The sequence below is a fragment of the Erigeron canadensis genome, chromosome 2 (genome assembly GCF_010389155.1).
Source record: "Erigeron canadensis isolate Cc75 chromosome 2, C_canadensis_v1, whole genome shotgun sequence".
Lineage (NCBI taxonomy): Eukaryota > Viridiplantae > Streptophyta > Magnoliopsida > Asterales > Asteraceae > Erigeron > Erigeron canadensis.
The window spans coordinates 44055047-44069043 of record NC_057762.1 but is presented as its reverse complement, the minus strand read 5'-3'; the positions used below and the strand labels follow the sequence as shown (position 1 = coordinate 44069043).

The window sequence follows — 13997 nt, the reverse complement described above, 5'->3', positions numbered from 1 at the left end:
ATTGACCAATTCATCTTGAGTCAATTTTACAACTTAAAATTGGGTATTTAGGTGCGGTAGGTGAGACCACTTGTATTATAAAACCCTTGCCTGCAATTTCATTTTCAAGTCCCTGACTCAATCCAACTTCACACCAATTTTAACACCAACCTACACACAACCTTCCTTACAATTTTTTTTTAAACCACATTCTACAACATCTTGATTTTGTTTTCATTTCTTCAAAGGTAATTAACACGTACATCTAGCTTCATATATGTCATTGAAACATCTATTTCATCTTGTGTTGTTGTATATCTTTTTGTGTAATCAATATATAAACACAATATCACATAATTTCCATTTGTAGAACTTTTTTCAACTACATCAACTTTTTATCATTTGTACATATTTGTTATTAACTTGTTTTACGTTTCATTCAATGCAGTTCGTTTATCAAAACAAGATGAAGATCGAGGTGAGAGAATCGACAATGGTTAGGCCGGCTGAAGAGACGCCAAAAATACGTCTATGGAATTCGAATGTGGACCTAGTGGTGCCGAATTTTCATACACCAAGTGTGTACTTTTACCGGCCTAATGGTGCCACAAATTTTTTTGACCCAAAGGTGATGAAAGACGCGTTGAGTAAGGCGTTGGTTCCGTTTTATCCAATGGGAGGACGGTTGAAAAGAGACGAAGATGGTCGGATAGAAATTGATTGTCAAGGACAAGGTGTGTTGTTCGTGGAAGCCGAGTCTGATGGTGTGGTTGATGATTTTGGTGACTTCGCGCCTACGTTAGAGCTAAGGAAACTCATTCCAGCTGTTGATTATACACAAGGAATTGAATCCTATGCATTACTAGTGTTACAGGTATATTTATTTTACGACTAAGTCACACAACATCTACGTCGTCAATAATATATTTTAACAATAAATTTCAATCAAATGTTATTATATACAACAATAATAGGTTAAACTACTTTGTTATATGAATTGTTGGTATATATAGGTGTAGTTCGGCTAGAAAAAGACACTTTTTTTACGTCATCGTGACATGTGAATTCTAGATGACATATCATAGTACTGAAAAAACTGTCTTCTTAGTTAAATGAGTAGCAGTAAAACAAACATGTTATCTGACAAATTGGAATTTATGATCAAAAGGAATTAATATACTTTTTAAATTAGTACTAGCTCGTATAATTGTTTATGTATTTGTGGGGTGGATTTTTATTTTTCTTATCTTTAAATGCAGGTCACTTACTTTAAATGTGGTGGGGTTTCATTAGGAGTTGGGATGCAGCATCATGCTGCAGATGGTGCATCTGGACTGCACTTCATCAACACATGGTCCGATATGGCTCGTGGCCTTGACCTAACTATCCCACCCTTTATTGACCGAACCCTTCTACGTGCCCGTGACCCACCCCAGCCGGCTTTTGACCATGTGGAGTACCAGCCCGCTCCGGCAATGAAAACCGCTTCATCCACAGATGACCAAACAGTCCCTGAAACCGCGGTCTCTATTTTTAAGTTAACTCGAGATCAACTCAATGCACTAAAAGCCAAATCGAAAGAGGATGGCAACACAATCAACTATAGCTCTTATGAAATGCTTTCGGGCCATGTTTGGAGGTCAGTATGTAAAGCCCGTGGCCTGCCTGATGATCAGGACACGAAGCTTTACATAGCAACTGATGGGCGAGCTAGGCTTCGCCCAGCACTGCCCCCGGGCTATTTTGGAAATGTCATATTCACGACCACCCCGATAGCAGTAGCAGGGGATCTACAGTCCAAGCCTACTTGGTACGCTGCTAGTAAAATTCATGACGCTTTGGCAAAGATGGACAATGATTATCTAAAATCAGCACTTGATTACTTGGAACTGCAGCCTGATCTAAAGGCCCTGGTTCGTGGTGCTCATACCTTTAAATGCCCGAATCTTGGGATAACTAGCTGGGCTAGACTTCCTATCCATGACGCGGATTTTGGATGGGGTCGACCCATATTCATGGGGCCGGGTGGGATAGCATATGAAGGGTTGAGCTTTGTGTTACCAAGCCCGGTTAATGATGGGAGCCTTTCTATTGCTATTTCGTTGCAAGCCGAACACATGAAGCTTTTCAGTGAGTTCCTGTATGATATATAAATGACTAATTACTTACTACCCATAAAACTTTTCCAAGACACATTGTTGTATGTCAGTGGAGGCTGAAACAGTTTTTCATCAGCTTATCGGCTTATTACTTTTATGTCAATACATATGTGATTAAGTATGGTCTTTTATATACAAAAAACATATATGTTCATCATCACAAATACAGTTACAGATAAACCTTCTTGAGAAACATCCAAAGTTGTAATTTTAGAAGGTGAAAAGGAGAACAAAATAGGGTCCAAAAGTGACCGCAATAGACCTTGTAAGCTTAGATTGTGCTTTATTTTGTGGAACACGGTGATTGCGATTCATATTTGCTCCACCACCACCTGGGCCATGATGCCCCTCTTCTAATTCATATTCTTTTTTGTGTGTAACTTCGTTTCCTTCAACCACCCCTGCAAATATGTGTGGGTCACGAATCAATACAACGCTATGAAAATGGATGAATCATTAAATACTAACCACGAGGTTCCTGAAGTAAACTTCGATTATTTGAGTGTGGGAGATCATTATCAACAAAATAACTTGAAAAAACTTGGTCACATAAGAACAGAAAGAATAGGCATACTAGGATATTTGATCTCATTTCAGATGTATGGCTTGTGCAGTTTAACACTGATACCTTAATACTAATCATATAATACATATGTTTTAAGAATAGTTATCTAAAAGAAACTCATTGTTAAACTTCATCTTGAAGCTTTAACTTTAGTTTTTCGGTGTATTTTACTCGTTTGTGGGCTTGCTTTGTTTTTCCATATTCATGATTCATGAAGTAAAAGTAAAGAAAGAATATTATACTCATAGAATATCAGATACACAATCTGTTTCTTTTCTTATTATTAATTTATAATATAAGCTATCTTTAGTGGTAGTTGAACAGTCATGCCTGTCCAAGACTTTGAGTAAAGATAGTTGAGAATATGATGCATTTTAATTAGCTTTACTGAGTGCTTAACTTTAATTATATGTTAAGATCCATCCCACATTGTCTGGGTGATGAAAGCAAAGAAGACAGAATTGGGTATAAAAACCAAGGTCTAAGGAATGAAAAAGCATACCTTTCTCGGCCTTTTGGCTAAGATCAAGTGTAGTATCTGTTCTTATCAGTTTAATATCTGATATGTGAGCCATCGGCTCACTCGATATTAATCTTATTTTTTATGGGGGAAGACCCATCACGCTAGCTTGCTAGTGGGGTTCTTCAGTGTCACCTTGGTCTTACTCTACCACTAGGGCTTGGCACACCTCTCCAATATCAAGTAAAAGTTTACTGCAGCTAAATTTACCAAAAGGTGAACAATAGATTAACAATATCCAATTTTTACATCCTCAATTTATAGTAAGTTGGATAAGGCCCAACAAACTTCAAAGACACTAGAACTATTTCATCTTTTATGTTAGCAGGAGTGTCTTTGCTAGCCACTGCCCTATTTTCATCTTTGGAGCTACGAATTACTTTCAAGTGAGTTAAATAGGAACTTGGTTGTTCTCACCTGCTAATAATAATTTACTAAGTTTTTAACACACTTACTACTGTAATAATATATCTGATTTTGATATTGGGTTCAAACTCAAAGCAATCACTTGTATATGCTTATACCTTCCAAGTACACTTTCATATGCAAGATTGCAAGTTAGAGAGTTGATATTGTTAGAGTGTGATCATTTTATTATAAATCGCATGTCCGGAAATAATTCAAGCCTACGGGGTCACACGAAATGACACGGTAACTCTAAACTACTAATTGATATATTAAAGTAGTATATTAATTAGTTTGATCACGAAATGATTAATTAAACATAATTAAAGGGTTAATTGTATTTGATTAATTAAAAAGAAGGATTCAAATGTGAAAATTAGATAATGGAATTGGACCCTAATTCTAAAGGGGGGGGGGGGTTGGGTTAAGGCTTTGTAAAGCCTTAATCTAGCTTATTTTCCAAGCAAAGTTAAACCTAATTATACCCTATAAATAGAGGGTTAAGTTAAGGGAAGTTAAGGGTTTTTACAGACACATTTAAAAAAAGCAAATTCTCTCTTTTTTCTCTCCTTTTCTTGTTTCGGCCGAACCTCCTCTTCATAGAGGGTTTTCGGTTTTAAGTTTAAGGTTTTAAACAAAGGGTTGTTTTGGTTCGTGATCGGGGTACTAGCATACGGTTTAAGGGGTGTCTAGTGTGCGATCGAAGAGGGGTTTTGCTTTAAACCCTACTTGATAATAATACTATTATTATTATAATTATATTGAAGCTTTGCATAAGGTACACATCTCGATTCTATTCTTTGTTAATTAATTTGATTGCATATATGTTTCGATTTCTTCCGTTATGCTTACTCGTGATTATATGTATGATTATATGCTTATATTCTAACAGATATGGTGCTTTAAACTAAAGTCAACTAATGGTTTAGTACTTTAGTCATGAGACGCGTGGTGGTAAGTGGACACGGTATAAGATCAGTAAACTTAATCAGGTGTCAGGGTCTCATTGAGCTGGATTTTGGGGCAGAAATTCTTAAAAGGAATGGGAGAGTCGTAACATATGTCTTGTATAGGTTTTTGCAACGACTTACAATGTTTCATTCAATAGAGAGTCTTGCAATAAAGGTAATAGGTACAAAGGTTTAGTTACTATTCGTGCCCTATATAGTTCCAGTAATGGATTGAAGAGTTCAGTTTCTGCCATGTTCTGAATTGTAAATCTAATCCCACATTGGTTGGAAAAAGAAAAGTATGGGCAAGCTGATGGTATAAAAACCGAGGGAAGCCATTGTATAAAGCACTTACCTGGACGGGGTCTATGGACGATCAAGAAGGTCCATGGCCTGGATTGGTGATCTCCATTGCACATTGGAGAGGTGCCTGTTTAAGGTCGGCTCAAGTTGGTCGAACCTACGTCATAATTTGTTGCTGTGGGGGCTTGCGTTCGCGCAGCCCCTGCCCATTTTATAGTATCAAATCTTTCTTTTTTTATTAGTATATTGTATATGTAAACTGATTAGCTGTGCATATAAAGGTTTTAATACTGTTTTTTTAGAATCACAGTAATATATGTAAATTATGATCAATGGCACATTAGTCTACTTTAACTTTATAGTGCAAATCAATGAACAATGATGTGGATATATAGCAAATCTAACTCAGTATAAAATAACATCTTAACACAATAATATGTCGTGAAGAGAGATCTCGACCCTCTTTCAAAGTAGCCAACATATTCAGCCATTGAACCTTTATCTGTTGTATGTTTTCGTGAGTTACATAATAATCAATAACTCTTCTCAGTAAACATACAGCTAAAATGCTATTTATATTGTTTCCAAGCATATTCTTGCAGCATAGCATTCATGATTGCAGCTTATATAGTTAGTCTAAAAGGACAATAATGTTAAGCATTACTCCTCCCTTGCAATATTAGTTCTTATCCAAGTATAGATGATACATAATTTATGTGTCTTCCTCATCTAAAGTATCAAACTGTTATGGTTAGAATGACAAGAATTATGAATAACTTGTTTTGCATGATATAGAACGATCTAATTTGGATGTTAACATATTGGAAAGTGAGGTCTTGATAGATACACAATACCATCATCCATACATACAGAGAATTGCAGAGGTATCAAAGTACACAAGGCTTAACCATTGGCAATAATCTGACATGTCATATATACCTCATTAAAAAACCTAGCCACCAACTTTGCTAAACCAAAGCATCAATGACATGACAAGACGATATAATCAGGATAAGAAACTCAAAAAAATTGAAACATGTTCATAGATAGTTGCAAGAGATATGTAACTATAGCTGTAGTATTAAGTTAATGGTAAGTGATGAGCAAAGCATAAGCATAAGTGATAAGCATAAGCAGAAGTTTTTCATTCAGATGCCTCCCACATCGCCTGAAGGAAAGAAATAGAAAACTTCTGCGTAGCTATAAAAACCAAGGACCAAGAATTAGATAAGCATACCTTTCTCGGCCTTTTGGCTAAGATCAAGTGTAGTATCTGTTCTTATCAGTTTAATATCTGATATGTGAGCCATCGGCTCACTCGATATTAATCTTATTTTTTATGGGGGAAGGCCCATCACGCTAGCTTGCTAGTGGGGTTCTTCATGTGTCGCCTTGGTCTTACACTACCACCAAGGCCTGGCACACCCCTCCAGTATTAAGTTAACTTTTTTAAACTTGATGATCTTTTTTGGGTTATTTCTGCTTGTTCTGATGATTATGATATGGTTTAGCATGTCTGAATTTTAATGTCATGTCTTTCTGAATTCCGTCAAAACGTAACCAGGTAAGTGACTTACCCGAATAGGGTTTTCAGGTGATGAGAATGCTCATGTGTACAATATTGTGATGGAGAGGTATGTCAATGTCGGTGTGTTTATCATCAATAGTTTTAACTCATTCCTCCAAGTGTCAGTAGCAACAAAACAAAACCTATGAACCCTTTTGGTGTCTACAGATTCATCATTGACAGGCAAATAAATAAAGGAGTGTTCATTATGACTAAAAAGCCGTCATTGATATCGTACTTTAAGGTATTCATCTTGGTCTGTTTCTAATTGTTAGGTATCCTACTTTTTTTTTACGAAGTAAAAGTATCAACTTTCCAAAAAGTTTTTAAAAAAATATCCTAACTTTTTCAAACAAGGTTTCCGGTTCAGGTTCCATACATTAAGGAACCACCGCTCTCCTTCCCAACCACTGACACTTAATATCTCTGACTCCTTCAGAATTCATACCTCTGACTCCTTTTCTAACTCGTTTGCACAAACCATTGCTTCTGATGTGTTTAGCACGTTTTCATTTTGACTTTTTTCGGTTGAAGTTACTTTTGTAGTGGTTCTCTCCGATGATTTGGAAGATTCAATTCAATCGATACTAACTGCTGTTAGATTGGCAACAAGCCAACGACGACACCCCGAAAGTAATAACAAAATCTCATCTATAGCTAATCTACTTTCTTAGGAACACTTTTAAACAAGCTTCCTAGAAAGGCTAACAGAGTATTAAAAGTCTTGTTGATGGCCTCATCTCTTTTTAATAATAATCTCTTTGATTTCGAAGAGTTGTATTTGATCTTAGTTTCATACAATTAAATATTGCAGGACGTTAATTAGTAAAGCTTAGATGATGGCGAACTTAAATTTTATAAAATTGGTTTCTGATCCCACATTGGAGGGAGAACAAAAAGGGGAAGTGAAGTTTGTAATATAAAAGGTGAGGGAGGGCAATTGAAAAGGCACTTACCTGGACAGGGTCTATGGACGATCAAGAAGGTCCATGGCCTAGATTGGTGATCTCCATTGCACATATCGGAGAGGTGCCTGTCTAAGATCGGCCCAAGTGGTCGAATCTATGTCATTATTTGTTGCTTTGGGGGCTTGCGTTCGCGCAGCCCCTGCCCAATTATTAGTTTAAATTTCTATTGGTTTTTCTAAAATTAAAAACTAATTAACATTTGTTTAATTTTGATTGCCATACGCTCTTGATTCTTTGTGTTTGTTAATTTGTTTTATTAGCAGGAAAGGATAAGAATTCCAATAATAAAAAATTTTATCCATAGGTGAATAAGAGAGACATTTAGTTAGGCAATGATCCACTGTTTTCCCGAAGAGGTTCACTCGCCAAGTAAGAATGTTGATTTGATTTTTATTTCTATAAGAATATTCAGTTTAGATCCAGTATTGCAAATGAATTATTTCTTTCCATGAATCGATATGTAATATGTTATAAGAAAGACAGTTAGTCTTGGGGCTAATAAGAGCCTAGACCAAGCTGGTCCTAGAAAAGCCCAACTAACTTTCCTTTGAACATTCGATCAAAAAGTCAGGTTAAGGTGTTGACTTCCATCATTGGGTAATGTCCGATTTCTAGGAAGTGTAGATTTTCATTTGTTAATGAATTGTATCGATGTATTTCCATTAAATGAGGTGGTGTTTTATTTCACAAAAAATGCTCAATATGTCTCATTGATGGCAAAATTTCATAAAGATAGAGATTGGATATAATAGTAAACCAAACCGGCATTGTGCACAAGGATACCGCAATATCTCTGATTGATAGATTGATACTCTTGAAATCACGCTTGACTACAATAAAAACGAGTCACTTCATCATATTCACCGAGACTTCATGACATGTACATATAGATGCCCATTTAGCTCAGACTATTGCATGAACAAATTAATATCAGCTCATTGTCAAACAAACAGAAATGTATAGCACTGAACAAATCTCCAAAACTTTAAATGCAGAGGGTTAAAGTTCTGCTCATTCATAGCATGTTTATCATCTTTTGTAAATTGTAATCAATTTCAGGTAATTTTACACACACCTAAACTTCAGGAACAAGCAGCTTGAGTATCTAATAAAACACGAGTCACAAACTTTTTTTTGAGTATAAGAAAGCAGTAGCAAGATACAACAAAACATTTCTAGTTGAAGTTCCCATGTGGAAATCAAATAAACATATCGAATCCATGGCTTAGCAGGGGTACTTATGGTTCTGCAAAACAGATATTTCATATGAAGATGGCTACAAAAGTACAAATCTACCTTTTGAAATTACTCCAATAATGCTTAAAAAGGAAAGTAGTAGTACTAATTAAGATCTAAATCCAACAAATATCATACCAAATCCAGCCATCATATTGTATGACTAGAGAAAACAAAGATACATGAAGTAAATTACACAAAGAATTAATCAAATTTGACTAAATGATTAGTGTAAAAATCAAATATGACTATAGAACAAAAATACTATGATGCACTTACTAATTAAAATGTTACAAACATATATCTGCCTAGCTAGACTCCTGAAGTAATGGTAAAGGAAACAGGATATTGATGTACTTCATTTAATGCTGCGGCGCTACTTCTTTTTTCTACAGATAAACAAGAACTTATATCGTTTTCAATCGCATCAACATCTTCTTCTATCCAAAAATCGAGCTCGTTTTCAGATAAATAACTTAAATCATCCGAAAACAAAGAGAAACTAGTCTCATCATCATCGTCATTATCGAAGAGAATCGAAGAGGTGATGGCGTTTATATCAAAAAGATCACCCAAGTCTTCGACTCTGTTATCATATTCATCATAATCACCAATCCCTTCTAAGAAGGGATGGGCTAACAGCATCTCGGCCGTCCATCTATACATAGGCTTCCTAGAGAAACAACCCTTTAAAAAACTCTTTGCTTCTTTTGAAACCGTACTTGGAATATCAGGCACTTCATTACTTTCACCAATACAGGCTAAAACCTCGTCACCATTCGTATCCAACTTAGAATCCCAGGGAGGCTTCCCGGTTAACATCTCGAGCACAATACACCCAAATGCCCAAATATCAGAAGGAGCTTCTTGAACACCATCCATCACAACTTCAGGTGAAAAATACATTGGTGTCCCTCTCCAAAATTGCACCATCTTGTTACTTTTCTTGATCTGTTCAGCCCTTTTCGCTAACCCCAAATCACATATTTTAGCAAACAACTTATTATCAACCGAATTATTCCCAACAAGCAAAATATTTTCAGGTTTTAAATCACAATGAACATACCCACAATTATGTATATGCCTCAATCCACAAAGAATTTCCTTACTATGACGTTTAACATCTAATTCAGGCAATCCGGTGCCAGATTGCCTGAAAATAAAATCAGCTAGGGTTCCACCAGAACCATACTCTAACAACAAGTTATAAACCATCTGACCATTTTCGCCGTTGGTAATCTCTTCCCCAAAACATCTGATCACATTCCTACACCCAACAATGTTATTCAGAACCTCTTTTTCTTTCTGAATGGAGCCCGAAACCGAGACTTCAGCAGATTTAACAGCCATAATTGGTGGATATGATGTGTACCTTGATTTGGGCTTCTTTAAATTTGCAAGAAAAACAGAACCAAAACATCCTTTTCCTATCAAACAACCTCTAGACCACACCATTCCATCTCCATAATACTTGCTCTCATATTCTTTCTTGCTCTTTTTATTATTTGGTTCACAATTGTTATCATCATTATTATCATTACTAGATAATAATGATAATAAACTCCTTTTCTTGTTCTTTAACCCCAAATCCATATCAAACCAAAATGCTTGTAGGTTTTTGGTAAACAAACAGCTTTAGATTACCAAAAATAAAAGCAAAAGTATCCAAACCCCTCAATAAACTAATAACAACAACAATGATGATAATAAAATTTTGATATTTGAGTGAGATGGAATTTAGGGTAAGAGGGGGTTATAATAAGCCAGGTGAAAGAATAATAATTAGAAAGAAAATGTCATATGATAAAATATTAGGGTTTATTGTAGATTAATAATGAAAAATTGGTTGTTTCTATGGAGTTTCTAAAATTAGGCATGTGGGAGTTTGGATTGGCAAACAGGCAGCCGCGTTTCCTTCAACTTGAAAACTTGTGTACAAAATGTACATAGTACATATATACATTACACAAGTCATATGAGTGTTTTTTTTTCTTGCTTTTTTAACGGAATAACTAACTGTCTCTCACCCATATTGTCAACTATATGTGTCCATACACACGTTAGTTCCCAACGTGTATGGAAAAGGGCAGTTACTTACCATGTTGTTGGAAATAATTCGACTTGTTATCGTAATTCATACCATATATAATTATGCGATCCAAAAAGAGAAACCTTGTACCATATATATGAAGAGTTCTAGTGCACCATTTTCATTTTTAAAGTGTATTTTGCAATGAAAAAATGAATTTAAGGCTGTGTGACACCTAAATTTAAATGTAAAACTCTTCACATACTAAATTTTTAATATTTTTTGTTTACTGAATAAATGTTTAACCCCCTATGGATTAAAAAATAAATATATAAGTGTTTCACACCTAAGCTTAGGTATTTAACAACCTTATATAACCATTCCCTATTTTGTAAATATTATATAGTATATCTAAATCTATATACTATATTATGAGAACGGTACTTGCGTGTTGCAGCGGTGATCTAATGGCGGCGGTGGTGGTGACGGTGACGGGTGGTGGTGGCGGCAATCAGTGGTGGTGGTAGTGGTGACGTCAGTGAGTGGTGGAAGTTATTGATGTGTGATAAATTATGCATTAAAGTGTTGTACATTGTTGAAACTTAAAATTAATATTGAAATTTTAAGTTCAATGTTAAAAATCAAAAGTGAATTTGTTTTATAATATAATATAGTATAGATAAAGTATTTAATTTACTTTATTTTTTCAATTAAGTTATTAATAACCCAAAATGCTTTTTTTTTTATTCACGTACTATTTTAAAAAAATTTACTTGAAATACTTATAATATCCTTAATTAATTTACAATATCTCCCCCTAATTCTTAAAAAACTACATTAATCTCTTTTACAACAATTACTACGGAGTATTACATAAATAACCATACCTACTATCATCATCGTCATCACCCACCACTGTCGCCACTACACTACGATATTGTGCATACGTGTGACAAGTAGTATGACATACATACATATATATTTTCAATACCTAATTCTACTCCTACGGTTGGGCCTTTATGCATGTAAAAATAAGAGTAATAAGATGGACTTTGTAATTTGTATGCTTTGCGCCTCACAATTCATGCACCTAAAATGTCGACATATATCAATAAGTGTAAATGTTGTCATAAGACGAACTAAGAGTAGAGTAGGAAAAACAAAGAAAAAAACAAGTAAGATAAAGGCAGCTAATTGCTTGGAAAATTTTAGCTTTGTGCTCCTACGTTTAAGATTTTTGGTTATAATATTTCAATCAAAGCTTTTCTCATATCTATCTTACAAAGTCTTAAAAAACACATATTAGCAAAGGTGGGCATTGTTGACCAGATAATTAAATTGCCATTAGTTGCAATTTGCAAAGGGTTGACTGCGTTGGTATATTTTTCTTTTTAAAGCTTCAACGCGGATTCTTTGAATCCCCTAGTTTGCACATAATTAGTTGATTTTTATTATTTTACCATCATAAATCATAATGTTACGGATGAGCATAAAGCCCGGAAACCCGAAAACCGGCCTAAGACCGACCGAACCCGGACCTACCCGACCCGGACCGTATGCCAAATGGTCCGGTCCTCGGTTCCTAGTTTAAGGTAAATTCGGTTCTCGGGTCGGTTCGGTCCAAACCCGGTAAAAACCCGGAGACCGAAAAAAACCCGGAAATAACACTAATATGTATGTTGTGGGTATTGGGTTAAGCTTTTCTCGTTTTTATAGTGATATGTATTAAGGATTCGACGAATCTTATCTATAAAAATTAAACTAATAAGTTTTAGTTTTAGTTTTGAAAAACTAGACGTTTCCCTCTATCTCTCGATCTGATCATACACACGCACTGAATATTTAAATACCACTTAATATTCAACTTAACAAAAACAAAAACCTACCACAATCTTCCTTCATTTTTTTTTTCTTTCGAAAATCATATTACAAGAACAATGTCATGGAATGAAATGAAAATTTGGAAATGTAATTTTATTGTTCTCGTTCTTCTGTTTCTTTTGGTTACATAATGTAAATTACATTCTGCTTTGTAATTTTGCATTTTGTTGATGCGTATTCTGTTTCTTGTTTATGTTGATGTATGTCACATACATATAGGTGGGATGAAGCCCAACTTTTCTAGCCCAACAAAGTTCATGTCAAAAAACGGGCCTAATCGGGTAGAACCGAGACCGGACCGATAATTTTCGGGTTAGACCGAACCGAACCGATCACTAATCGGGTCGGTCTTCGGTTCCTAGTTTGTGCATTTTTCGGGTTTCGGGTTTTGCCGGTCCGGTCCGAGTCGGGACCGTGCTCATCCCTAGTTACATCAGTTTCTTTGGTAAAATACTTCAATCACCAAAACATATACAAGTACCATAGTTACAAATTTAACAATACGTTAAAATATATGAAACCGTATTGCAATGGAAAAAGAGTTTTCGGTATCACGTTAAAAAGCAGCAACATCAAAGAGGACATGGTACTTATGGCCAAAAAACACCATATGTCTCTTCTTCATACTTTGATTTGTCAGATATGTTGTTCCAGAACCACAAGCACCACCGTCTTGCACGTGGCCAGGTAGCGCATCACCCCCATACATGATTCACCTCCTTTAGCGACCCACGTCCTTATAGTCTAACTAACCCTTTTCCATACATATTGTTTCTTCGCACATGGTTTTTGGCACATGAACATAGCAAAATGATACATACAATATAAAAATCAATATATGATAAAAGTTTTTTTGCTACGAAATAAAAATTGATATGATAACTTATTCGTCAATCAAAAGTGAAATTAACTACTCACATATCATATTATAATAATATTAACAATATGCCCTCGGTCAAACTCAATTATTATATACCAATAAGCTAACACAAGATTGATATGTTTTTTAAAGATACGTGGTGTAATTATTGATCGACACGTGTTCTTTTAATTTATTTATTTTATTAAATTAGTTTTTTAATTGTATATAGATTCAATTTTCTTAGCAGACTTAGAATTAAACTTTAACTCTTGGCAGATATATTCAAAACACATTATAACATTATTTGATTGATCATTTTCTTATAAATAAATTGTCGCTTTTTATTTCTCAATTATTCAATTCTTATTACTTATATTACTTATAATAAGTTATTAACATGAAGACTTAATAAAATTTCAGTTTACGATCCAAAATCACAAGGCTATTTGTCGTCATACACTATGCTTACAAGTTTCAATTTTGATGTGATTGTAAAAATTTAAGGTAAATACAAAACTCTAACTAAACATATATTATATTTATCATTACTATTTACTTTAATTTAGCTTCGAT

At 34.8% G+C, this 13997-nt stretch overlaps 2 protein-coding genes and 4 non-coding genes across 7 annotated transcripts; 5 read left to right on the top strand and 1 right to left on the bottom strand.

Annotated features, from left to right (window-relative positions):
• The first annotated feature begins 96 nt into the window (after positions 1-96).
• Positions 97-2452, top strand: LOC122586711 (shikimate O-hydroxycinnamoyltransferase). Of its 2 annotated transcripts, XM_043758700.1 has the most exons (3): positions 97-227; positions 428-853; positions 1239-2452. In XM_043758700.1, exons 2-3 carry the CDS (start codon positions 446-448, stop codon positions 2130-2132), a joined length of 1302 nt encoding a protein of 433 aa, XP_043614635.1. In that variant the 5' UTR covers positions 97-227; positions 428-445; the 3' UTR covers positions 2133-2452. The 2 variants fall into 2 exon arrangements, with proteins under 2 accessions (XP_043614635.1, XP_043614634.1); XM_043758699.1 differs by lacking the exon at positions 97-227 and having other exon boundaries at positions 422-853.
• A 749-nt stretch (positions 2453-3201) lies between these two features.
• Positions 3202-3397, top strand: LOC122590330. The gene has a single exon (XR_006322470.1). It is a non-coding gene; the product is annotated as a U2 spliceosomal RNA (small nuclear RNA).
• Positions 3398-4925: 1528 nt separating this feature from the next.
• Positions 4926-5087, top strand: LOC122590358. Its single transcript, XR_006322495.1, has one exon. It is a non-coding gene; the product is annotated as a U1 spliceosomal RNA (small nuclear RNA).
• A 1027-nt stretch (positions 5088-6114) lies between these two features.
• On the top strand, positions 6115-6311 carry LOC122590327. Its single transcript, XR_006322467.1, has one exon. It is a non-coding gene; the product is annotated as a U2 spliceosomal RNA (small nuclear RNA).
• Positions 6312-7396: 1085 nt separating this feature from the next.
• On the top strand, positions 7397-7559 carry LOC122590370. The gene has a single exon (XR_006322506.1). It is a non-coding gene; the product is annotated as a U1 spliceosomal RNA (small nuclear RNA).
• A 1319-nt stretch (positions 7560-8878) lies between these two features.
• LOC122589572 (mitogen-activated protein kinase kinase kinase 20-like) lies at positions 8879-10392 on the bottom strand. Its single transcript, XM_043761875.1, has one exon. It carries the CDS (start codon positions 10243-10245, stop codon positions 8965-8967), a length of 1281 nt encoding a protein of 426 aa, XP_043617810.1. The 5' UTR covers positions 10246-10392; the 3' UTR covers positions 8879-8964.
• Between the last annotated feature and the right edge of the window lie 3605 nt (positions 10393-13997).

Bases quoted from the DNA above. Each gene is read 5' to 3' on its own strand.
- LOC122589572 (XM_043761875.1), bottom strand. From the start codon at position 10,245: ATGGATTTGGGGTTAAAGAACAAGAAAAGGAGTTTATTATCATTATTA.
- LOC122586711 (XM_043758699.1), top strand. From the start codon at position 422: ATGCAGTTCGTTTATCAAAACAAGATGAAGATCGAGGTGAGAGAATCG. The intron at 854-1,238 runs GTATATTTATTT...CTTTAAATGCAG, and splicing joins ATGCATTACTAGTGTTACAG to GTCACTTACTTTAAATGTGG.